Raw genomic sequence first — 26,864 nt, forward strand, 5'->3', positions numbered from 1 at the left:
ACCCTTCGGGCATGGACTTTTGTCTGTAGGTGCCACCACCAGAGCCAGTCTCACTGGATGAGGACAGGTTGCTGGGGGAGTTACGGCACTGGGATCTTGCCAAAGCCATGGATGAGACTGTCACATAGATGTCCGAACCAGGAGACAGCCTGTGGAGTGTGAAGCAAAAACATGAAGTCAGCAACTCATAGAGAAAAAGCCCAAGGTAAGTCCATGGCAGAGGGCGTCATATAAATGCCACAAAGGCAGTGGCCTCGTGGAGATGTGAAAACAATCAAAGCCCACAAGAGAAACCTCCGCCTAACACCACTCCTGAGGGAACAGCTGGAAAACGGACTTGCAGGGGTGGAATCCACAAAAACATTACAGGGGGGAAGGACCTAGACAACACACATGCTTCCGAAAGCTGCCAGGATTCAATCAGATGAAGTGCTATACAGCCTCCAGGTCGGCAGAGCAGAGGGTAAGGGAACCCCAGTGACATTAACCAGCAGTTGGTTCCAGTGCCTCACACTGCCCATCGCAGGGTCACGTCAAAGCGTCCTTCTCGTGTCTGTTTTTCTAGCTCATTACTCAAAGTTCGCCATATTCAGACCCCGACAACTGATTTTTATAATTTTGGTTGATAGCAGCATCACACTAAGAACTTCCACGGGAAAAAATTCCTGGAATTGCACTGTAGGATTTTCACAGCAGGAATGTGCTGTCTTGGCCCCAGCATACCAGTCAGCTGACTACTAAGGCAAGGCTGGAACTCTGTGGGCACGACAGAGAGATTCTCCCTCAATGTTCTCTACTCTAGTAGCCACAGGGACAGCTGCCTGCTGACAACTGTGACCAGGCTTAGTAACAAAGCGACCTTATTTCAAAAGCGAGCACCTGTAGATGCCTGGACGCCCCCAGTAGAGTGGGCTGCTCCCATGGGATAGCTGAGGAAGTGGGTTCTAAGTCATTCATCCCAGGTCCCAGTAGGCCGGGTTTTACGTGAGCTGCTGTCCAGAGAGAAGGCAGGGATGGCTTCTACTGATGTATTGGGTTTGACATGGTCAACAGACTTCTAATTAGAGTCTATTCAGTTCCAAGCAGAGTGGAAACCACCTGGCTGATGGAGTAAAGCCATTTCTATAGTGAGTCTACATACAGATGGGGAAGGAGTTTCATTCAGAAGGTGGCAGAAGGGCTAAAAAGAAGCATACCAAGATGCTTTTCTAGTGGAGACAGGGCAAGGACAGCTGCTAGGAGTCTATTCCGAATTTGTCTACGAGGCAGATCTGAGTTCTCTCAGGCTGTCTCCTAGACGTGGCTTCTTAATCCTCTTCTAATTCCAATCAAGCTTCTTCAAAAGGAACAGCTTTGTCCCTGTGCCACAAACGGAACTGTCCTCCTCTATTTGTTATCAAGCTAAGCACCTGGAACCATGTTTCCCTTTCTCTGTCCGATCTTCCAGATTTAACTGTCCTAACCAAGCTGCACGTTTGTGTGCTACACACGGACTGTGTCCTAGTACCCTGGGTACTGGCCTTGAAAACACAAACGCTGAATCCGGGCTCCCGCCATGACTGCCATCTCGACCTCTTTCACCCTAACGGTCTCAGTCATGACTTCCAGGCTCCATCCATGCCACCTCTCCAATAGCTCCTAGCAGCACTCTTCCACCATGTCAACCAACCCTAAAAGCTTCTCCAAAGTTTCCCTTTGTCTACAGGGTAGACAACCCCATCACCACCTTCAAGGTCCTGAATCACCTGGCACTATTCTACTCTTCCCTCCATGGCCCTGTGTCTTGGGCTCTGGCTAGGCTGACTGGGCCAGAATTCAGAGAGCCACCATCCTCACACCTTCACTCATCTGCTGTCCATCTAGACAGCCTTCCTCTCTTCCTCCCAACCCCCAACTCCAGTATTAGATCTATACGCACAGAGCTGTACACTACCACAGCATATCACAGGGCTGCGCTTATCTTTCTCCCCACGACACTCTGTCCTTAAGGCACAGGACTGAGCCCTATCTTTATTTTACATGAGTATTGTGGCTATATGTACACAGGTACATCACTTATATAACCCTGGTACCTGTAGAGGCCAGAAGAGGGTGTTGGATTCCTGGAACAGAGAGTTACAGAGGTTGTGAGCCACTGAACCTAGGTCTTCTGCAAGAGCAGCAAGTACTATTAATCACTGAGCTACTCCTGCCCCCTGCCCCCTTTGTCCCAGTGAGGTGTTCTTACTCATGGAAGATCTAGGATGGATAAAAAGTATTAGCTTTTAGAATTTGTAATTTGCTAAAAGCAATTATAGGCTGATCAGTGTGCTCAGACAGAGATGGAGTTACAGGGGCTAAGACGACAGCAGAAAACCATCACTGTCACAGATGCAAATGGAACACTGAGGATGCTGCTCTAATATGAACTAGGACAAGCAGAATACTGGTGTCTGGGGACTGAGATGGAAAGCCAGGGTAGGCCACCTCAAAGCATCCTGCCCCATCATCACAAGCCAGGCTCCCAGTGGTCAATGTCTGACCACCACAGGGTTGACCATATACATGCAGGGATCCTCACAGGGGTCCCTCAGACACTTGCCCTGTGTTCCACCACTTGCAGAGAAAGACTTGTGCCCACATGGCATCACCTATTCTGGTATCACCCCACAGACCTTAATGAGGATGTCAGGATCCAGGCTTTGTCTGTAGGCAGCTGTGTGCTTAGTTATTAGAGGAACCTAGTTGAACCCTTGTCTAGGGTACTGTTTTTATTTAATTAATTTATTTTTTAGATTTGCCTTTATTTTATTTTATGTGAAGTGTTTGGCCTGCATGTGAGTCTGTGAGCCCTGTATATGCTGTGCCCACAGAGGTCAGAAGAGGGCATCATATCCCCAGGTACTGGAGTTAACAACTGTGAGTCATCTGTGGGTGCTGGGAAGCAAACCTGATTCTCTGAAAGAGCATTCAGTAGTTGTTTTTTTTTTAAGATTTATTTATTAATTATATACAGGGTTCTTCCTGCACGTATCCCTGCAGACCAGAAAGGGGCACCAGATCTCATTACAGATGGTTGTGAGCCACCATGTGGTAGCTGGGAATTGAACTCAGAACCTTTGGAAGAACAGTCAGTGCTCTTAACCATCTCTCCAGCCCCGCATCCAGTGTGTTCTTAACCACTGAGTCATCTCTCCAGTCCCCAGTACTATGTTTTGATAGGAGAATGATCAAGACATATCTGAGTACTAAAAAATGGATGTTTCTATACTGTGTTCTAAGATTTTTCTCAGATGTTTCAATCCAATCAGATACAATTAGGGCTGGAATGAGGAGGAAGGGGAAAGAGCAAGTCACAAACAAGAAAACTGAGTAAGAATGAGGGAACAGCTGCACCTAACACAGACAGACCAGATGTGTTTACATTTTCTACAGCTTTGATACTGTTCTGCAAAGAGAAGGAAATGCTATAGAAAACATGGGGAGGGCGGTTAAGAGCATTGCCTGCTCTTCTAAAGGTCCTGAGTTCAATTCCCAGCAACCACATGGTGGCTCACAACCATGAGGTCTGGTGCCCTCTTCTGGCCTTCAGGCATATACACAGACAGAATATTGTATATATAATAAATAAATAAATAGATTAAAAAAAAAGAAAACATGGGGAAATGAGGGTGACAGCAGGATGTGAGGGCCAGTGGGACCTCTAGGCAGCTGAGTCATATCAACGGGAACAGTGAAGTGCTGACACACATGGCTCCGAAGGCAAAGTCAAGATAGAACTTTTATCTTTGGCTTTAAAACTGGCTTTCTCTGGTCTGTTCTACAAAACATACACTAAACCAAAACACTTTGAGCTCGTTCTCAACATCAGCTCTTTTACTTGGCAAATGTCTCAGAAAATTCTATTTGGTTACTGGAGTTGTCCCAAACTGAAAAAACAGTCTTTCCAGGAGGTTGGCGTTCATTCCACCTCTTTTCTGTATTTATGGAAGTCAATGGTGGCTTTCTTTTCTGACTGTTCACACACAGAGGACATGCACGGAGCAGCTGAAGGAAAGCCACCCCAGTGTGTTTACATTGCCAGATACATGAATACTGGGCAAAGAAAAATTAAAATCAGTTTTATTCCAAGATGCACAACTCTGCTGTTTTCAATACTATGACTCTGATGCCAACACAGCCAAGTTAAAGGCCTATTCAGGAGTGAAGGTGTGACTATTTGGGTGCCAGCAGTCCAGCTCTATAGAGCAGTACTGGTTATTGTCCTGCGAGCTCCCCTGCCACTCTGAAGTGTGCTCTGGTTGCCTGGGTGCCAGCAGTCCAGCTCTGCAGAGCTGGAGGCTAGCTGTTGCTGGGCACTGTGCCATTCTGAAGGGATGCTCTGAAATGGGCAGCAGTCTCTTCTCATGGGCTCTCAGCACACTGACCTCCCTGGACTATGCTGGGCCCTTGCGGCCTAAGAACACCTGTTTTAGGAACTGCTGTGCCCAGTACCTTAGAGTAAGGCCATAGAGCCTTTTCCTCTAAAATAACTCTTCCTGCTTTGTTCTGTTTTAAAGAAACCAAAACGCTGAATATTAACAACCACACAGATTTAGAGAATGAAGATTAACTACCTTTTAATTGCTATGAAATCAATAATCTCACAGAAAGTAAATAATAACCTTGTGGGGGTGGGGAAGGAAACAGAGCATAACACTGGGTGTTGTTCCTCAAGTATTGCCCTAATACTTATTTAGTTATTTTGATACAGGGTCTCTCACTGGGTGCTGGGGGTGAAATCAATAGTCTTTCAGCTTGGAAGCCTGTGAACTGCAATAATGACTAGTGTTGCAAGATATTCTTATGGATACAATAGAGGCACAAGTGTTACCGGTGCAACCAGTTACTTTCTGGCTGGATTTAAGGCCTGCTCTACAGGAGGAAACACATGCCTGGTACCACAATCTAGCCCAGGACCCATGGTTGAACCTATCATTTTGCTAAAAGGACACAGTATCAAACTACTCTCTAGATTCCTATCTCTCTACCCACAGATCACTGCAGTGCTCAGATATCATCAGAGAAGTCTTTCTGTGCAGTGGGTGGTGGGTAACACAGAACTGGTCAAAGGAAAGAGAAAAGTGAATGTGGATTGTTCAGTCACAAATGGGACATCTATATCAAACCCCTTCTTCAAGCTCAAGGACTACTGCAGAAGAGGCAGAGAGATTGCAAGAACTAGAGAGGTCAGGGAGGAACAGAGCCAAACAGTGACTTCTGGACACGACAGGGTAACTGTACTCATGAACCGATAGCAATACAAGACCTGCACAAGAACAAGCCATTCAACACTCTAGCATAAAGCGGGGAGAAATTCCTAAGTTCCTACTCCTAACTGAGTGTGTTGGTTTGAATGAGAATAGCACCCACAGGCTTGTATGTTTGACTACTTGGCCCCAGTTGGTGGAACTGTTTGGTAAGGATTAGGAGGATCGCCTTGTTGGAGGAGGTGTGTCATTGTAAGTGGGCCCATGTCATTTACCACCAGGTAGTGCTCTCTCCTCTGTCTCCCCCACCCCCACTGCTTCCTGCTTCTGGATCAGATGTTAAGTCTCAGCTACTGTTCCAGTACCATGCCTGTCCTCCCTGACAACATGCTCTCTGCCACGATGAAACTGCAAGCAAAGCCCTATGCAAGCAAACTCCTAATCAAATGTTTTTTTTAATAAGTTGCCTTGATTATGGTATCCCTTCACAGCAATAGAAAAGTAACTAAGATACTGAGGAAATATAGACAGTTGATGGCTTCTGGGGAGGGGAGTCAGTTTTCTCCAAGGGTGTGGTCCCTGGTAGGTGCACCACACTCCAGTGGATTGTCTCACATCCCAAAGTTGGTGGGAAGCAAACACTGAACTTGACGGGTTCTTTAAAAATAATAAAGATTAAAAAGTTTTTAAAAGAGGACATGAAGTTTAAGGGAAGGAATTTGGGGGGGTACTGGAAGCAGGGGAGGGATGATTATGATCAAATACAGTGTGTGAAATTTTCAAAGGATGAAATTATACTAAAGAAAATTACCAAGCCTAAATCTAAGATATATAATAAAATAACCCATGCCTAGCACTGTCTATGGACCAATTCACAGGCCGACAGTCAGTGTGCACAGTAGTGATTCTTAAGACCTACTGTTCCCGACAGGGACTGATTACAATTTACCAATCCATCAGTAAGCACTTCTCAATGCCCAAATAGTTAGTAGTATGATAGTTTCCTGAGTATTTAGGATTAATTACACTTCCATTTCCTTCTTTTTACTCCAAAGTGACAATACTGCCTAGATTTATCCACAGAGACAAGGCCCTCTGTCACCCAAGTTCAAGCATGGACTGACATTAAAAACAATCGAGAGGGTCTCAAACAGCAGCTGTGATTGACAAATTAGATACCCGAGTCCATAATTAAGAACAGCATTTTCCACAACTTAGTAATTAAAATGCTATCTACTCAGGGAACAGGACCAAGTTATCTGTCCTCATCAGTCTACACACCAACCAGGACTCTTCCAGAATGATTAAAACAAAAAACAGTTCTCTAAAGCAATTCAAGATGATAGAATGACCGTCCTACCCAGTAGTTTCTGCACAGGCTGTGCTCAGTTCAAGCAATCCATGGTCCTTTTTCATACATTCCTACTGTGTGCTCTGTGAAGAGCTGCTGCTGGCCCCAACCTCAGCTCATCAGCTGTTCAGCCAGGGTTTAGACACAGCTGTGAGCATTCACAAGCCGGGCACACACCATGGGTGCCTCTTGATAAGAATCAATTCTACAACTAAGGGTGATTCCGGAGGAGGGAAAGAAAAACAAAAATAATTGGAGGCAGGACCAGTCACTTTAACTTGTGGGACCCAGCATATAATGAAAACCGAGGTTCCCTTGTTCAAACAGTAGTCCAAATTTCCATAAACAATATTCCAAAGACAAAAGCAGAGCACAGACTGGGCTTAAGTGTGGGGCCTGCACAGAGGCCTGAAGCTGACCTCCACTCCAGTGAATGTGACTGGAGCCCATTCAGTACATTAACACGAATCATTTTCCTAATTCTGTTGAGTGGTAGTGGGTTTTACTCGTGCAGCACATGGTCATGAAGTAGGCGCCGAAGTCAGATGGCTCAATGCCAACCTCAGCTTCACCACTAACCAGTTGTGACTTTGCACAACTTCTCTTTCAGTCACTGTGTGCCCTCACCAACAGAGAGATTAAACACAATCAACTGGGCTCATGAAAGGATTAACTAAGAAAACTCATGCAAAGACCCAAAGTTGGTGCAGATGAATTCAATGGTCATCTAAAGAGCTTAAGAGATACTCAAGTAAGATGTGACAGTCGAAAGCGAAGCATAGGGTGACTGAGATCAATTACCAGTCAGATCTAGTTGGGAACACAGGGGAAGAGGAAGCTCTGATGAAGAAAATACATTTGACATGGAAATTGACATGGGAAGCCAGGTCAGTCACAAAAGTCAGAAGGGCCATGTATGTGTATAAGGGGTAGAGGCTGCCCTTCATGGTGGCATGCTGTGTTGGGGCACTGGAAGCCACAATGGGAAGGCTCCACCACAGGCCACCTGACAGTTCTTCCCCAACTCCAACTGGCTTGAACTTTACAATTACTTTTTAGGCCCATTTAATTTGCCCAGACAGATTCTGCAGCATTTCCCATGACTTCTGCTGGTGCCCAGGCCACCAGGGCTCATTTCAGCACAGCAGACACCCTGAATTAACCATGACCCTATCAGTCAAGACTATAGCTCATTCCTGGAAACATACTAGTCCCAACACATAGTTATTAAGGTGGAGGGCAGATTCACCAGCTACACCACCACAGTGTCTAGTTTGCACAGCCTGCACCCCTGGTGCCCTGGTTTCCAGACACTTGATAGCCCAGGTAGCTGTGCAGGGAGGAAAGACTTCTGGGCATTTCAGTAGCCTGGACCTGGCACCACAGTGGGCATTTGCCCATCATTCCTTAGGCTATTCTGGAGAATCCTTAAAGGGGGCTGGGAGGCTTGTCAAGCCCATGCCGCTGGGTCATGCCGAATGCCTGAATAGCAATCATCTTTGGAAAATCATCCAAGATGATGGAGTAGTGGATCACACCAACTCCAGTCCCACAGCAGATGTCAGCATGGCACACCCTAGCTCCCGTCTGCAGAAGAAGAGAAGCTTGTGTCCAGTGCTTGCAAGCCACGCCCAGCCCTCTGCTTCTCCAACAGCAGAATTCAGGTTCAGTCACACAGGAGATTCAGTCAAGAGCTTGTATTTCATGTGGAGCCAGTCAACTCAGACAAGTTTTATCAGAATTTATTTTAAAATTAGCGTCTGCTAAATGGAACAAACAATACCCAAAGCAGTTCTATTCAAATACAGCTCTAATCCATAGTTTTAACATACAAAAGGTATTCTTCTTTATCACTTTTTTTTTAATATAAAAAAGATCCTTTTGTTTTCTTCCAAATGAGTGTATGTTCTGTTATTCACTGGGAACCCATTAGACGTCACAGAGTGTGTTGTTGGTTAGAACCTTAGAAAAACAGGATTAAAATAAAATATAACAAATTCTGTGAGCAAATCTGATGATCTCAACCCTCCCAGAGGGGGCAATAAAAGCAGAGAGGAGAAGGAAGTTTTAGAGAAAGTTAAAGCGACTCTTCTAAGACAGATGGGCGCGGAGCCTTGAGAAATGGAAGGGACCAGGCTGGCTTGACTGTGCACTGAGAAACTCGGTGGCACTTTCAGGGAGCAGAGTCACTTACAGGCCAGAGGTAGGAATGAAGGCAGCAGGGAGAGGGAGCGAAACGCCAGGCCCAGCTGACTTTTGGGGATGTCACCAACCAAGCTGGGGAGGCTGACTTGCTCTGTGCAGAGGCGGGAGGGTCAGAGAAGGCTGGGCTCTAGACACAGCTCTGCTTCCATCACACAGCTCTGCGAGCAAGAGCCCGCTCTTCAGAACCAGAGGCTTCTGACAATTTAGACTTTTAAAAAGTAGCATGAAGTATAAGCTCTCAAGCTAAGAAGGGAGAAACTTAATCACCAAGGAAGAACTCCAGGGCTGAGGAGATGGCTCAACAGTAAAGTGTCTGTGGCACAGGCATGAGGACCTGAGTTCCATTCCCAGCATCACACAAAGGCGAGGCACAGCCAGGGGCGAGGCACAGCCGGGAGTGCTGGTAGTCCCAGTGGTGTCGGTGCAGGGATAGTGCATCCCTAGGGCTTGCTGGCCAGCACTCATAGTTGAGTCAGTGATATCCAGGCTCAGTGAGAGTTCAGCAGATAAAGGTGTTTGCTGCCCTATGATGCAAACTTGACAATCTGAATTTGATTCTCAGGTGGAAGGAGAAAATCGAGCCTACAAAACTGTCTTCTGACTTCTACAGATGAGCTGTGGAGTTCATGGCCCTGCTTCCACAAACCCACTCACTCTCCTCTCCCCCGAGAACTCAAGAGAAGATGGGGATTATCTCGAAGTAGGGATGAGGGCAGAAGTAAGAAAGAATGGAGGGAACAGGACCAATTCCTAGGTCAGGCTGTGATACAGGAGTACAGGGTAACCATACCATACTTCATCAAGGTGGGTGTGATGGGAAAGGAGGAAGTGGAAAGGAGAGAGGCAGGGTGGAGGGTAAGTCAGTTTGGACTTTAAATATGGTACGCCGGTGCTGACATGCAGGTGCAGCAGACTTTTAGCAATCAGAGAGGTGTATAAATATGAGAACCAAAAAGGAGGCATAGACAAACACCTTACATTAGGGTCTTCCTACACACAGGTTGATGACGGAACTCACTGAAGTGCATATCAGGGCAAAGACAGAGTGGGGTCAAAGAAATGAGGAAAAACTGAAGGATGAGGAAGCAGGGACAAAAGGCCAATGATTAAAGCAACATAAATTAGGTTTAGGAAGATGAGTGTACTCTTGGCTTCAATTACCACAACACAGTATCACTAATAGGCTACTTACAGAAAACAACAATAACAACAACAAAAAAGCTGGGCTGGAGAGATGGCTCAGAGCTTAGGAACAATGGCTGCTCTTCCAGAGGTCCTGAGTTCAAGTCCCAGCAACCACATGGTTGCTCACAAGCACCTATAATGAGATCTGATACCCTCTTTTGGTGTGTAGGCATGCATGTTGGCAGAACATTATACATAATAAATAAATCTTTAAAACATTTTTTTTTTAAAAGCTTTGTACTCAGAGTTCAGGGTTTAGAATGCTAAGACTGAACCCACTATTTAAGTCTCCTGTGCCTGTGGCATAGGAGTGCGAGTTGGAGAGATGCTCACATTTTAGACCACAAAACTGAAGGAGTAGGAACAGGAAGGGTACCATAATCCTTTGAGGCTGTGTTCCAATGACATAAGGACTTCTCACTGTGTTTCACATATTAAAGGTTCAAGGTACCTCCCAACGGTGCCACCCGGGGGCCAATTCTTTGCATATGGACCTATGGGGGGGCACACACCCAAACCACAGTGACAAGAAAACGTTTTTTAAGAGGGAATGGCAAATGTTAGCTAATCTGAGCAGTGTTCAGTGGTTTTGAGAACATGGATAGCAACATGGACCTCGCCAGGAGCCCAACAAAGCTCCATATTCTGTGATGCCAGGATCCTTGGGTCTACTGGAGCAACTGTGATCCAGGAAGAGGGTGTCAGTGCCCAATGAGATCTAACCCAGACAGTAAAGGGTTGTGGTAAGTTTATTTAACAAGAAGAGTGGAAAACTCTTTCATATACTAGGATAACTTCTACTACCCAAAGCCCTTGAAATGATTAGATGTTTTTAATACTAACACAGATCTAGAGACCCAAGTATGCGTACCCAGCACTGCAGCAGTCTAGTGCACTACAGGAGCTGTTTTCACTCCAGCCCCACCCTTAACCTCTAGATAACCTGATGCCCAGCCACAGTTGGATCACGTTACCTATTCCTGCTAAATAATACTACTTTGTTAACAGATACACCCCACAAACACTATAAAATTCTGTAATCAGAAGGACATCTGGGAAGCATAAAATTCTCACATTCAAACTAAACAGATCAAGACCTCAAAGGATAAACGTTCTATAGCCTCTAATGTGTTGGTTTCTTCTAACAATGTACAAAGAGCCTTATCCAGTTGAAAAATTCTTGCTAAGAATCCAAATACCAACAGATGTTATTGTTATATAGACGATGACCTTAAGTATTAAAAGAAAATAATTCATCCCATAAATTAGAAGAAAAAAAAGCCCTTTGGGCCTGTGGTTCTGCAGACCATGAAATGAAGAGTGGACTCCTATAAGCAGGCAAATGACTATTATTATCCAAAAAGGTCTGTGCTGGACCCAAGCAAGGCAAACAGACGTGTGCCATGCCAGACAGGCACTAGAGACTGCGGCTGGCTTAAGGCAAGAGAGCTGGGTTCTTCACAGCTAAGCACAACTTTGGGACAGAAGGAATGGAATCAAACAATTGTAAAGCAAGCTCAAGGTTCTGAGTTCATTTGTGTGGACTACACGAATCACCTTAAAAGCCCACCTCATACTCATAAATGGCATAACTACACACACGACTGCACGAGGGCTGGGGCTTGAAGTTAAACTTAGAAACTGGGAATGACGGCACAGAGAACTGACAACACAGAAGATTCCCACACATTTCACACTGGAGATGGCCCAACCGTCCTAGCAGACAGAAAATGAAGACATGAGATATCACAAGAAAGCCTAGAATCTGGAATCTTAGTAGGGTTCTTAGAGAACACTCTACTTGGTAAGAAGCCAGAAGGGGCAGTGAGTAGGGTTCAATATCCCCCAAAACCAATGATAGCCTCACTTCTGTCCCTTCTACCTTACAGCTCAAAGAAACAGAGCCCCTCTTGTAGTCGCTGGCCCTCCTTCAGGGAGGTGTGTTTTCCCTTGGGAGGAGTGAGACAAGTAGTGAGCTCACATGGAAGATGTGCCTCTAGAATCCTTGTCCTGGATCTCAGACTGTGGTGCCACCCCTGGGCAGGTGGTTCCGGGGGTGTAAGAAAGCAGGCTGAGGAAGCCATGAGGATCACGCCGGTAAAAGCACCCTCCATGGCCTCTGCATCAGCCCCTGCCTCCAGGTTTCTGCTAGCTTCCCTCAGCGATGACTTGTGTCCTGAGGGTTCTAGGATGAAATCAACCCTTTCATCCCCAAGACACTCTTGGTCATGGTGTTTGTCACAGCAACAGAACCCTGACTAAGCCAAGCCAGCACTGAAGTAATTAGCCACAAACAGAACGGCTACCTCCTGTCAGTTTGCTGGACTCTTACAAGCTTTAGCTTCTGCTGCAGGTTCACCATGGAATCAGATCACATTCCACTATTCTACCATGTGGAATACAGTGAATGGAAGTGACTCAAATGATTCCACCTGTGAAAGCCTCTAGATTGTTCTGTGGAAGATGGGGCTGGCAGGAAAAAGTGGGCCCATTAAACGATGACTTTCCAGGTTCATCTTTCCAAGCATGAGCAAAAGATGAGTTACATTTACACTCACCTCAGGAAGGGTCACGTTTGGGGTGAGTAAAACAAAGAATTCATTCAGAGATCTCTTGGAGGCTTTTCCTTCTCAAAGGTAACAAAAGCAAGAGGACTCCAGATGGGGTGGAGTGGCTTTGAGTGAGGAGCCTTTTACTGGGATAAACAGCAAAGTACTGGGCATAAATCTTCAGTGAAGGAGTTTAGAAAGGCCACGTGTGTGTGTGTGTGTGTGTGTGTGTGTGTGTGCTTTTACAAAATGTTTCTACATGGTACTTTGGGATCCCAGGACAGCTAAGTGATGATGATATACAACCTCAAAGCTGGACTATGATGCAGGACTCCGCAGAGAGGCCTCCGCTCTCAGGTGCCCTGAAGTAGATCCATGACTACGACACTGCCATTGCACCCTGTTCTTGCTGGAGAAGGCTCTGTCCCTGGGACTCTTCTACCCCCACAGCTCTGGCACACAGACAACACCCCACCTCCGAAGACTTCCACAGAAACATCGAGGTGTGAGCATATGAGAAGTAAAAAGAAAATGGCCATGAATGGGAAACTTCTAGCAAGCAACACAGACAGAAACCACCTCCAGGGCATTTATCATCTGCAAAACAATTAGATCCAATTGTTATTTACACCTGAAAGGTGCAGTTTAATACTAGGCTGAGGTCCCAGTCTGAGGTGGTATAGTTCACAGAACCACAGTTAAACATCATGACTGCTCACGAAGGCAGACTTGCTTTTTGGGAGGGTCTACTCTGACTTTCAATTTGACTAGAGTTGGCTGCTCATATTTCAGAACCTTCACCCTGTCCCCAGGGTTAAATTATTGTCTTAGCCCTTCCCTGTGTGCTGCTTTCTTCCCACTTTCTTCTACCTTCCAAATCATGGGAAATCTACTGTAATATTTTGAGTTTTGCAGTGAAATGAATGAAAATGGTCCCCAGAGGACAATAGGGAAAGGTACGATTAGGAGATGTGGCCTTGTTAGAGTAAGTGTGTCACTGGGGTGGCTTTGAGGTTTCAGGAGCTCAAGTCAGGCCCAGTATAGTTTTCTCTTCCTGCTGCCTACTAATTCAGATGTAGAATTCTTGGTTCCCTCTCCAGCACCACATCTGCATACATGCTGCCATTCTTCCCACCATGACAATAATGGGCTAAACCTCTGAACTGTAAGTCAGCCCCAGTCAAATGCTCTCCTTAATAAGAGTTGCTATAGTCATGGTGTCTCTTCATAGCAATAAAACCCTAACACAAGTTTCTCCTCTCAAAATGCCTTTCAAATAAAATGACAGCAACAAAGATATCCAAACAAAACCATTGCTTCTAATTTACAAGTTGTCTCAAACAATGAAGACTGCCAGAGCTTATACAAGTCACTGTCACCTCAAGAATTTAAGTTATCTAAGTTTTAGTGCAATTGTCACTATATATAAGGTGATTTCTGTTGATAATCACATAGAAATTAAAGAACACACATACAAATCCCACTGCAGGCAGCTGGATAGTCTGCCTGGAAAGCTCCCATGCTTTGGAAGATGCTTGTGAGCATTTCAGTTACTTCTGAGAGACACAGCAAAGCCTAGCACTTATGCATCTGGTGTTCTTTGAACTTGGGGCTCAGGCAGAGTGACATGGAGAGGGCACTCACCTCCTTTCCAGTGGGCGTCCATCACTGGAAATGCTTCGCGGGATGTTGGCAGCTCTTTCTGGAGGGGGCATTTTCCCATCTCCCTTCCCAGCATTCAGCCGTGATGTCATGGGACTCTGCAGCTGGGATGGGGCCTGGGGTGAATGGGCACCCTTGTTGGCATTCCGCTGCCATTTGTTGTTATTCCTGAAGGGAAATTTGAACTCATAGGAAACACCTTCGTTCATCTTGTACTCCATCACTGGCATGCGGTAGGTTTCTGAGCAACTCCTATTAAGAGGGAAGACCAGGAAAAAAACCAGTGAGTACTGCCTTATCATGTTGGTGGAGACTGACTATCATTAAAATTATTTTCATCTTTGGGCCTTGAAATTTTCTTGTCTCAACCTAGGACCCCAGAAGAATACACAAGTATTTCTTTTACTCGGTCTCAATCGTGAAGTTTGAGATGAGGAGTCCATAAGAAGACACAGAGCCCACGTCTGCTGGGAGCATGGAGAACCAAGGAGGAAGGGCAGCTGGAAGGTCCCCAGAGTAGGCAGCTCAGGGCAGGCAACAGCAGCTCTGCACACTTCGCTGGGAACTGCAACTGGGGACCTAAAGGGAGGCTGCTCCAAATGAGCTAGAACCCCAAGAACTAAGAAATTAAGTCAGGAAAGATCCCAAAACCCAACTAGGGAGCCAAATTTAGCTTAGGAGGGAGAAAACCAATCACATACTGCAACAATTAGTAAAGCCCTCGGGAAGACCAGACAGTCTGAAACCAGACTTGGTTTCTTTCCCAAGGGTGGTGTCTCCTTCCTGAGTGACACCAATGGCCAGCGACACAAGTCCCACCCCTTCGGCTCTACCTGAAAACCTCAGTCCTCAGAGAGCCTGGAACCCACACTCCATTCTTCCTCACTTTAGCATTAACCCACGCACAGAATGTGATCACTGGACAGAACGATTTCTTTTTGTACAGGGACTGCGAGGACTTGGAAGGGAGGCGTGAACAGAGCAGTGCCGAGAGTCACTCACGAGGAACTTTGGAGATAACGAATGTAGAGTGAGCCCAAGGCAAGCAGAGTGGGCCGCATGGATGAGCCACAGTTAAAATTTTAATTTTAGAAAGTAAAACAAAATAGTACAATTGACTTAAGATGCTTTGTTTCACTCAAAATTGTATCATTTTTTTCAATACAGCACTGAAAAATTACTGAAATATTTTATGTTTTTCTGAATCTCATGCAGTTCACTGGGAACCAAACTGCAGCCACCTGCCATTTCCTATTGTCTTCATGGCAGGAAAACACCTTACCAGATTTATGGTCTCCTACCTATTTTTGAAAAACCCAAGAACAACAGCTGGAAACAAGTGTGGACAGTGCTCCGAAGGACAAAGCTAATTGCTGGTTTTAACGCCAGGTCTAAAAGGTCAAGAGAGCTTTCTGCAGTCTCCTCGAGTAGAAGGTGAATGCTAACTATAAGACAAACTACGGGAAGTGGGATAGGTACTAATTTAGCCACACTACAACTCCACGATGGGGTGCTATCCTGCACTACCTTGGCATTAAGGGTGAGCACAGAGGCCTAGAGAGATCTGCACAGCGAAGGCAAGGCAGACCAGGTCTTAACCCACGGAATCAGCATACCTGCAAGCTCATCCTACCTTAGTTCCTAACCAGAGAACAGCACTCCACCCCCTAGATATCCTCACCCAATGAATTACATCTCACTCAAAGTCTAGCCTATGACAAAAAGGAATAGCCAGCATCTTCTATAAACCCAATGGGAGCTGTCAGCAGGCATCACCGTTTCAGGGCTAAATGTGACCAAAGGGCCAACTGAAACCTACTTTTAAAAAGCCCAATGTTTGTGAACAGCTTGGTCCCTAGAAGCTGTGACTTCGGCCCCAAAGACACACACCACTCCTTTCAGTGGAACCTCATCTAGAGAATGAGATTTGGAGCAGATGAGTTTTAGCTCAAAGGCAGCATGCTCTCACTTTCAAAGCAAGAAAATACTTTGCAACACTATTTAAAAGATAACTTGACACCCAAATTCCCAACAAGAAAAATAATAGTACTGAAGATCTTCAATTTGGTCTTTTTCTGTAACTGTTTTTAGCTCTTGAATGGCCCCTGATTGCAGAGTAGCTCCCTGCAGAATAGAGCTGCAGCACCCGGAGCTCCTCATCCCACCTGCTAGCCAGCTACACCTCTTATCAAGTGGATGAGCTGGAGTCCCAGGGGGCACAGACACTGGAGATGTGATAGAGGTGAGGGACCTTTTCACCAGAGGGAGGGGGGATGGATGAGGACACTCAGGAAGGGTCTCTGACAGGCCCTCAGAATCGTTCTCACTGTGCTGTGCTCTTGGCTGTCTGGTTACTGTGTGGGTAGCACTGCACCTTCCATTGGTCTCACCAGCGTATTAAAAGATGAAGGAGCCATAATGGCATTGAGCCATTTTTAAGAAACTGCCCTTTCAACGTCAATGTGCACAGATACCCAAGGTCTGCCTGACATACGGTCACTGCGTGGCTGCCTATGATGTTTTCAAGGTCCTGGCAACTGCAAGAACCAAACTGTCCTATCTCACCCAGAGCCGCCTAAAGGGAAGGCTGAAAAAGAGGAGAAGAGTGACTAGTCAAAGAACAGAGTGATTAGTTGCTAGCAAATCGCAGTGGGAGTGTGAAGTGCGGAGGAGAAGAGACCGCAGCAAGGTGTTAATGCTTCAACTGTTCCTTTGAAGCCACTTCTGCAGAAGTAAACAGCTTTCCAGGTCTCGGAGGGCATCTGCACAGTGCACAATTTCCACCTGCACAGAAGGGGTGGTGAGGGCTACGGCTTAGCACTTAGCCCTCACCCAGCTTCCTGGCTCAACACCTGACATGTGTGGGCAGCTGTGTGTCTTCCAGTGGAAGATAGATGTGGCTCCTTCACTCGGGTATGTGGGAGTCCTGCACTGATTTCAGAACACATTGTCCCATCTGTCCCAACTCTGACTTTACAGATGTCTTGGTGGTAGCTTCCAAGGGGCCAGTGGGAGAAATGACACCACAAACCAGGAACTACACATTTACCAGGACATCCATGACTTAAACTGATGTGCAGGGCAAGGGTCTGTGTCAAACTATAGAGCAGCGGTTACACCCTGGACTCTGAAGCCAGAGGAGCCTGAGAAGTTCCCTGGTTATTTTTTGTAAGAATATCATTTATTTATGTAAGTATGTATATATGTATGTATGTATGTATGTATGTATGTATACATGTGTGTATGTACTGTGGGAGTGTACTACCATGCATGTATGTCAATGTGGAATCAATTGCTTTCCATCGTGTGGGACCCAGGGATCAACCTCAGGTCATCAGACTAGGTGGGAAGTGGTTTGACTCAATGAGCCATCACACTGGCTCTACTTGGTTTCTTAAAAACAAGAATAATAATCATAGGATTGCTAAAAGAATTGAATGTATTAATTCACATCACAGTGTTTTTATTTCCTAAGGCCCGGAACAATGATGTAAAAATTTAGCCAATGATATTTCCTAACAGTCCAAGGAGGATAAACCCAGTCTAGAAGAACACTGCCAGTAAACCAACCCTCACTACAGGTCCATCTCCCTAGTAACAATTACTCAGTTTTGGTGGCAGTGAGGCTGCTCCACTCTGTCCACCCTCACATCAACTGTTTCCCAATCAAACCTGGAGCTTAGAAACAAGAGCAGAACCGGTATGCCTGGAAACCAGAGAGCTTGGCGTCCTGCTTGTGCACACTGTCTCCTGAAGGGAGATCAAAGGACAGCAGAGCAGTGAGGGCATTTAGAGACCTGCTAGGTAAGAGCCCAGCTGCCCTCTGGGCCACCATGTGTCGTGTCGTACCAGGTCAGCAGACCGAGGTATTCAGGACAGGGAATGCAGGCAGGGTGGTTTTAGAGCCCCGCTCTCAACATCTCAGATTTGCTAAACTAACAAGTTGTGCAGATACATAATTTGGTTTCTTGGAAACACTCAGGTATCTAGGAGACACTGCTTCTTAACTGTTCAGACTAAAGGACTCCATTATATGTTGATACAGGCATACAATCCCCTGGCCACCTACCTGATAAGTGGCATTTAAAAAAAGCTATTCTTTCCACATTTTTGACATATGAAAAACAAATTTAAAAAAATTGAAAAAAAGAAAAGCTATTCTGAGCAAAGACTGATTTTTAACTGAAGTCCACTTAGTCTTTAAGGAGCACAAATAACCCAGAACTCAGATATGGGATGGTCACTTTAGTGGGAAAGTAAGAACTAGGTTTTGCTGATGTGGGATTCTCCTCTGTATGCTGTGAATACAACTGATTAATAAAGAAACTGTCTTGGACCTGCGCAGGAAATAGAGGTAGGTGGGAAAAACTAAACTGAATGCTGGGAGAAGAAAGGTGGAGTTTCGAGAAGCCATGTAGCCCCACTGCACACAGATAAAAGTTTGCCCGTAAGCCACTGCCACATGGCCATACAAAGATTAATGGAGCCGGTTTAAATGAAAATGTAAGAGTTAGCCAATAAGAAGCTAGAGCTGATGGGCCCAGCAGTGATTTAAATAATATAGTTTCTGTGTGATTATTTCAAGCCTGAGCTGCTGAGCAGCAGGGAAACAAACAAGCTCCCTGCAACATTTTGCCTTTTTATTTATTATTTTATCTATCTATCTATCTATCTATCTATCTATCTATCTATCTATCTATCTATCTACCTACTCTTTTACTTTTTGTTTGAGACAAAGTTTCTCTGTGTAACAGCCCTAGCTGTCCTAGAACTTCCTTTGTAGACCAGGCTGGCCTCAAACTCACAGAGATTCAACTTCTTCTGACTCCCAAGTGCTGGGATTAAAGGTGTGCATTATCACACCTGGCTTATATTTTGGCTTTATATGGGCTAAGAATTAACTACTAAATCTTAAGAGAAATTTGTAGAAAATAGTGGTTAAAAATAAATAACAGAACATGTTTTTAAATGAACAAAAATAGCATGTGTAAGACTAAAAGAGAAAAAAGAACTGATTAAATTTTTCCCATCAAGCAACTTCCCCAGAAGCAAAGAAGTGAAGTTTTGGACAGTGTTGCTGGCTTGGCAGGAGTGGATCAGACAAGAATTCCTGGGTCCTCCCTCTAGGAGAAGACTACAGACAAGCTGCTAAAGCACCAAATGTAGGGCTGACTCACCCAAAGCCCATTCCTGGCCCCAGAAATTCTGCCAGGAAAGAGCCTAGAAGCTGAGCTCAGCTGTCTAGGACCAGATAGCAGGGTTTAAAACAACAGCTGAGCTTTGGACAGCAAGGGCATAAATGGGAGCGAGGGCAGTATGATCACCATAGAGCATGAAAGGCTGAGATATGATGTGCTCTGTGTTTACTGACTGCTGGTGAAGACGCTGAGGATAGGTGTTAGGGACATTTGTCTGGAGCAGCAACTTTAGTAGTGCAGAGATGCAAATTCTAGACTGCACCAGTTAGTCACTCTAGCCGCTGCTGCCACATGCTGAAACAGAGCTGCGTGCTATGTTACACTTTCCATGTAGAAACGGTCAGCCTCACAAGAGGTCAAGTTCTTTCTGGCTACCCCCCCCCCATCACGAGATGTATGTCCTATGTGGTATAGCAACCCAACCTCGGCTGCCAACCGAGACCTACCTCCGGGGGGTGCAGTCGTCATGGGGAGGGATGATGACAACTTTCACTGTGACGGATGTTCTCAAGAGGTCGATCATCTGCTCATGGCTCAGGGTGGCCACCGCCACCTTGCAGATCTCCACCAGGCGGCTGCCCTGCCTCAGACCTGCTTGCCAGGCATAGCCATAGGGCTCTACATCTGCCACGATGCCCTCATAGTTAACATGGAAGCCAAGCTGTCCTAGCCCGTTTCTCCGCAGAGTCATTTCCACTGATTCACAACCTTTTGAAACAAACTAGACAAGGAAATGAGAGGGACTGGAGTTAAGTGTTGGAAATTAGACCAGAACTGGAACAACGCTGCCTTGGGTTATACTTGAACAGCCAAGTAGTCTACCCAGCCGAAGGGTAGACTAGGTATTCCCCTTCACTAATCTCTATCAGTAGCAAAAGCAACACAGTGGCTGCTCCAAAGGGCTCAATGGCTTTCCTAAAGTTACAGGGAAACATCAGAGACCCACAGAGAGCTGGTAGCAAAGAGAATCTACACTCTGCATTCAACTATCCATTAAAAAACCAAAAATCCAAGGTGGCAGATACAGAAACAACACCAGCCACCAGTGAAGGGAGAGCCCCCGCCAACGTGTCCTCCCTCCCGAGGCTGCGACAGAAAGCATGAGCATCAGATGGATAGTGTGCTTCACATCATCGGGGGATGGCCAGAGCAGCCAATAATGCCACCACGCAAGGTCTGTGTCCTGGCTTTAGTGCCCGGAAACTTTGGGAATGAGAATTGAAACAGAAGAAGGAAAGTCTCACCTGTAGCCTTTTGACAATTTCTTTAATATCCTCACTGCTAATGAAGCTCTCCACTGAGACACACTCTCCCCGCTCATAGAAGATTTTGAGGCTGGTGTCACTGGACGTCCACCCTATCACATCTCTGCAGGAGCAGTTGAAAGCCACGCTTTTTGTTTCCTGTTCGATGAGGACGATGAACTCGTTGGAGATCCCGAGGAGGCAGTCGAATTCCATGGCCTTGTTGTAGTCTTTGGCCCGGACGGCCCACACGATGGCCCCCATGCTACTGAGCTCAGCTCCTGGGTAAGGCTTAGACTTTTCCTTCTTCTTGGAGGCCAGAGAAATGAATGGAAACTTGCCAGAAGGGTCGATAGGTGTGTTGGTGACATTCTTTTCTGCCAGATCTTTCAGGTATTCCTGGCGGGTCCTTGTGGCCATGGCCCGAAACTTTTCTGATTTGTGAGCAGCATTTTCTGCATTGATCACTTTGGCCAAAAGGAAGTCCCTGAACACATTTGACTTGGGGAAAGTGACCCCTTTAGGGATGGGAGGTCCAAAAGAAGGCACATCTCTGGACCTAGTGACGGCCACGCTGAGAGACAGAACAGAGAACAAAAGAGGAGACACGTCAGCATGTCTGTCTTCTGCTACAACGAGGGGAGAAAACATGCCGTGACGAGGACAGGGGGGATGAAGCTCAGCGTAAGGCACCAGTCCAGCATGCATGTGCCAGGCTCTGGGATTGGTCCCCAGTACTAAGGAAAGGGAGAAGTATATGCTAAAGACAAAACAACAGCTCATTTTGTACAAGAAAGAACACAGATTTCTGCTTTATGAGTGAACTTTTTCATTTAAGCTTTCGAGAACGTAAGTTTTTCCCAGGAAAACCCTTTCTAAGATTAGAAGTTAAAACTTCACTTCTTCAGCAGACAGGAAACTAACCACAACATCACAGGGATGTGCGGCTTACTGCAATGCTCCACATAAGAGAATACAAGCTATTTTAAATACCTACAGACTATTTCAGTATAGGTTGTGATAATCACACAACCTTCCAGACAGAAATTCTGTCAGAACACAAAGGTGTCCTCCACTTGAGACTTGATGCCTGCAGGCAAGACACAGTTCATACATGACATGAGAATGGAGTGATTTCTCATTTCTATTTCTAATGATAAAACCAAATATCATCTGTTGTCCATGTGTGAGCCACCATGAGACCAGATTAAAAACATAACTTTAAAACAGCCCATCAATAGTAATTTTGATTTTTAGAGAATTATGCTCTTCATTGGCCCAAATGTTCTTCTTTCAGTCTGTGATTCTTTAAGAAACACACTTCCCTTTCTCTGTTTCTTTAAGTCAGACTGAACTTAGAGAACTTGTTCCCATCATTCCTTCTGTATACACAGCCGAAAATTAGACTCATGAAAATTTGTCATAAACATCTGTGCTGATCTACTAATTTTAATTTCAAAAAGAAAATTATTAAAATTTTCCTAAAACAACAAAAGTTGGGTAGAAATAGAGAGGCTGTATGTCTTCTATCAGTTTTTAAAATCACATATGATACCTTCAGTCAAGTTTGACAGGGCTAAAAATGAAGATTGTACTTTCCACACGACTTACAACTGAGTCAGCCATAAAACTGTGCACTGTAAAACACTCTATCAGAGCTCTCAAGAGAAAGAGCACCCCAGAGTGTGCTTCCAAAGTGAGTCGGGGAGTTCTCGCTCATATTTTCTTTAAAGTCTTGGCAGACTCACACCTATAACCAGCACTTGGGAGCCAAGGCAAGAGGATTACTCTGAGTTTGAGGCTATCCTTGGACAGGAGATATGCTTTCACAAGTTTATCTTTAAAAGACAGACTACCAGTCTCCCTTCATGACAAAGGGAAGTATCAGCCAATACCCGTGTTTAACTGCAGAAGCAAAGCCTCAGACTCCCCTGCGCATGCATTAGGGCCTAATTATACACTATTACATAGGTAGTTTTTCTTGACAGTGTGAAGGGTCTGGCTTGAATGCTGATGGCTGTGTCAATTTAATTGGATCATGTGAGCTCCCCCCTCTTAAGAAGCCGAGCTGAAAATACTTGAATCCAGATTTGGTAGATTTTCTACAAGGAATCCTGAGAGGATCCAGAAATATTTAATATCTTTCATTTTAAAACTGGCAATTTCTGTTTTTGTTCCTCTTCCTCAGGAAACAGCTGTGCCTTTATTTTGACTAAAGAGAGGCACACGCTCAGCAGGGTGTGATCTGAGCACGGCTACTTGCCCCTGAGCCCACAAGAATATTGAGATCTATTTATTAAGTGACAGAACTTTAGACAAACATACCCTGGCAACCTACCAATAATTAGGAGCTTCTAGAACGAACTGTGAGGGAGAGAACCGAGTCTTTGCCATGCAATTATCTGTGATTCACCACAGATGGGCGTGAGTGATACAGACAGTAATCAGGGCGGCAATATTAGAAACAGGATCCTCAGGAAGGCAGCAAGGAAGATGGGAGCCTAGAAGGTGCCTTTCCAACAGTCTTAGATGCACTAACTTTCACGGTCTTACAAGGTTAAGAGGCTCACCGACAGATGCCACAGACACTAACCCACTGTAGTAAGGCCTCGTTTAAGCTAATTAGAATACTTTACCTCGATTAAAAAAGAAGTCTGTCTAGAATATTTCTAAATATAGGTACCTAAGATTAATTATAAATGGTTCTTGCTTTTTTTTTTTTTTTTTGAGGTGGATTCCACAGGGTCTCTCGTCAGCCACACTTACCTTACAGCGCTGTATCTTGGCAATGATCCACCCTTTTTAAGTCCGCTCACCTAGCAGCATGGAGAGATGGAACCCACCACCCAGGTTTGTTACAGGACACTCTAAGCTTAGAGGCAGAAGCAATCATGGAAAATCAGCACTGAGGGGGACTTTATAGGAGTCACCGGCCCTCAAACTTCCATAAATTTGTGAGTTTCACCTCAAACCTGACTTCAGTTTTACTTTCTACCAAAGAAAATGTTTGTCAATTTTAATCTACAGATATACTCTCCGATGTCCTTGAAAACAACAGGGAGACCCAGAAAGACCCAGTGTTTATCTCCCAGTACAGTGGGTGTGAATCCTCCACCCTGCAGGAAATCACAACTGTCTACTCTGCTGGTGGAGAGTGCCAAGGCTAGAGTCAAGCTCTGAGCACCAACGACAGAACCTTGTCCACTCCACCCTCACCTCCAGGAAAGGACTCCAAACTTACCCTCTCTCCCTTTGGTACCCGCTCAATGGGATCATCTACACAAACCTCCCGGCCTAAGAAACCCCCATCAGGTGCATCTACTTGGTCTGGACCATTAACATTCACTAGCATCAAAGACCTTGAACGAAGTAATACATCTTGACACAACAGCAATTTGGTAAACAGATGAATCGAAGTCTTTATGGAAACAGAGCAGAGTAAGACATTGGAACTTTAGAACCAGGCACGGTGAATCCCAGCACTTGAGAGAAAGGAGGATCAGGAGTTTAAGATCATCTTTGGCGACATAGGAGGTCAGGGCTACAATGGGCTACATGATTCTACCTTAATGGGGTTGGAGCGGGGAGAGTGAGATGGCTCAATGGGGGAAAAGCACTTAACACCAAGCTGGATTATCTGAGTTTGAGCCACAGGACCCACACTAGGAAAAGAAGAACTGATGCCTTTAAGTTGTCCTCTGACTTCTACACATTTGCCACAGCAATGCTCCTCCCCAATCAACAGATACATAAATAAATGTTCAAAACAAAACAAAACAAAAACCTGGTAACTAAAAGAACAAAAGCAAAAAGAAGAGACTTCAACATTAAAAGCATAATGTAAACAGCAATAAACAACTGATTTCAACATCAAAATGGAAAGAAAAATTAAGCCAGGTCTTAATTTCTGGTGTGGTGGTGGTATAAGCTTGGTAACTCAGGAAACTGAGGCAGGAGGATTCCAAGTTCAAGGACTGCCTAGGCTACACAGTAAGTTCACAACTAGTTTGTACAACTTAATGAGATCTTACTTCAGAATAAAAATGGAAAGAGGGGCTTTGGGTGCCTCGGGTTACTGTTCAGACATGGCCAAGTCCACGAACAACACCACACACAAGTAATCCTAACAATGGCACCAGGAAACTGGGTCACAAAGATACAAATCTCTTAAGGGGGTCGACCCCAAGTTCCTGAGGAACTTGTGCCAAGAAGCACAACAAGAAAGGCCTGAAGAAGATGCAGGCCAACAATGTGAAGGCCTTGAGTGCACGTGCAGAGGTCATGTAGGCCGCTGTGAAGACCAAGATGGCTAAGAGCAAGATGCCAAAGCCCCCAGTTGCAAACCCAGCCATTTTGCTTTCATGGTTCACCCGAAGCTTAGAAAGCAGATTAGAAGCTACATGGCTGAAGGTCACAGACTCTGCCAACCAAAACCCAAGGTTTAAGCCAAGGCAGAGGCATCAGTTCCAGCTCAATCCAGACCCAAGCTTTAGCTCCAGCTCAGGTTCCCAAAGGTGCCCAGGCCCCTGTGAAGGCCCCACAGAAGGCTCCCCTCTGCCAGTGTGAAGACAGATGGACTGGTGTGAACACCTACACACTGTTTGCAGATGATCAGCACCCTATGCTGTTCTTACAAATACACGTGGGGCAAGATCTGTTAAGAAAAAAAAAACACACAAACTGAAAAGAGGCCTAGGGATACTGCTCAGGGGTACAGTACTTGCACAGCATGTGCCAGGTCTCAGGGTTCAGTTCCCAGGGCGGCAGGAACAGAAATAGAACAGTATAACACAAAACATCAGAGGTAGAGGCAGTCCCTTCTAGGAGCTAGTCGGAAAGAACAATGCTGGAGGAACTTTGCAAGCAGCAGACGTGGGCCCAGGACACGAACACACTCACGTGCAGCTCCTCCGTCCAGGAACTGCGGGGATTCCAACAAGGGTCACTTCCCCAGCAATGTTCATGGAGCTCCAGCAGGTCAAGGCTCTTGGCCACTCGAAGATGGAGTTCTCTGCTAGAGATAGCACAGTGCCGAGGGCCAGATGCAGTAAAGGTTCTGCAGCTCTAGGGAGGCCCAGAGTGCCCTCCCAGAGGAAAACAAAGCCAGATTCACCAGAGGTGTGTGTGTATGTGTAGAATATGGTCTCTATATGATCCACATTGCAATTAATTAATTATTTGGGAGGGACAATATTAGAGACTGAACCTGGGGCCTTATGCATGTTATCCTGAAATTAATTAATCTTTACTAATTTTTCATCCCATAGGGTCTTGTTTACTTCTCCATGCTTTTCTTTCTTGCAATGCATCTTCTGAAGGAACTGGGCTGCTGGTTGCTCAGAGTGACTCTTGTCAAGTATACAAATGCTCCTTGGTCATCTGTATTTCCTCTAAAGTGCCTTAACTAAAAGGCTTCATCATAGTCAAATTTAATCTGGGAAAAAGGGGTGAGGGTGGGGTGGCACTCTGCCATTATGAGGTACACATCTGTCTGTCTGTTTCTCTCTCTCTCTCTCTCTCTCTTATTTATGGATTTTGATGGTCAATGCTAGATCCACTGATTCTTTACTGGAAACGGTGAAGCCCCACGAGTGCCCTCAAATCAGATGACCCCAGGATGCTGCTTATTGACTCTGTCTGTACCTTTGATGTGAATGATTTTCTATACCTCCTCTAACAATAACCACATACTGATGGTTCTCAGTTCATTTTGACTTTAATAAAGCCCCCTTGTCTCTTTAGTTTGTCATTTCTAATCTGACCTATCAGCTGGGCCCACGTCAGCTGGGCCCACGCAGTTAAGCTCACTGTAATGCTCTAACTAACATCAGTGGCCAGAGGACACACTGATCAACCAGAGGGCAAACTTCAGTGTTCATCCTCTGGACCCACAGCAGGAAATGTTCTCTCCGGTACATAGATGGTAGGCTCAGGACTACAGAAACAGATATAAGTAGGCTGCAGCCTCCAAATTTCTTTGTATGAACTACCTTCCACGAAGACAGAGTTAACTATTTCCCTAGGGTTACTCCCTACCAATACAGTCCCTGTCATTACACTACACACCTACCCGTCACTCCTGAACTGGCTCCTCTGCTTCCTGATGAATTCCATACGTCTGTGCTTTAAAACACACACTAAGCTAAATCCCATTTTCTGGGTTAAATATCCTTATAAATTATCCTTACATTGGCCCTGTCCTCCTAATCATCATAGGAAGACACTGGATAAAGTAATGGTTC

At 45.4% G+C, this 26,864-nt stretch overlaps 1 protein-coding gene across 5 annotated transcripts in view; it reads right to left on the minus strand.

The window, feature by feature from the left end:
- Sipa1l1 (signal induced proliferation associated 1 like 1) overlaps positions 1-26,864 on the minus strand; it is a 295,169-nt gene that overhangs the window by 39,159 nt on the left and 229,146 nt on the right. For all 5 annotated transcript variants that reach the window (XM_085697421.2, XM_085697422.2, XM_085697423.2 and 2 more), the window contains 4 exons: positions 20,623-21,196; positions 19,825-20,099; positions 14,163-14,432; positions 3-149 (listed from right to left, as the gene is read on the minus strand). In XM_085697421.2, coding sequence (XP_085553547.2) covers positions 3-149; positions 14,163-14,432; positions 19,825-20,099; positions 20,623-21,196 — 1,266 coding nt within the window. The remainder of the gene's footprint in view (positions 1-2; positions 150-14,162; positions 14,433-19,824; positions 20,100-20,622; positions 21,197-26,864) is intronic.

Source organism: Myodes glareolus, chromosome 11 (genome assembly GCF_982192425.1).
Source record: "Myodes glareolus chromosome 11, mMyoGla1.1, whole genome shotgun sequence".
NCBI classification, from domain to species: Eukaryota; Metazoa; Chordata; class Mammalia; order Rodentia; family Cricetidae; genus Myodes; species Myodes glareolus.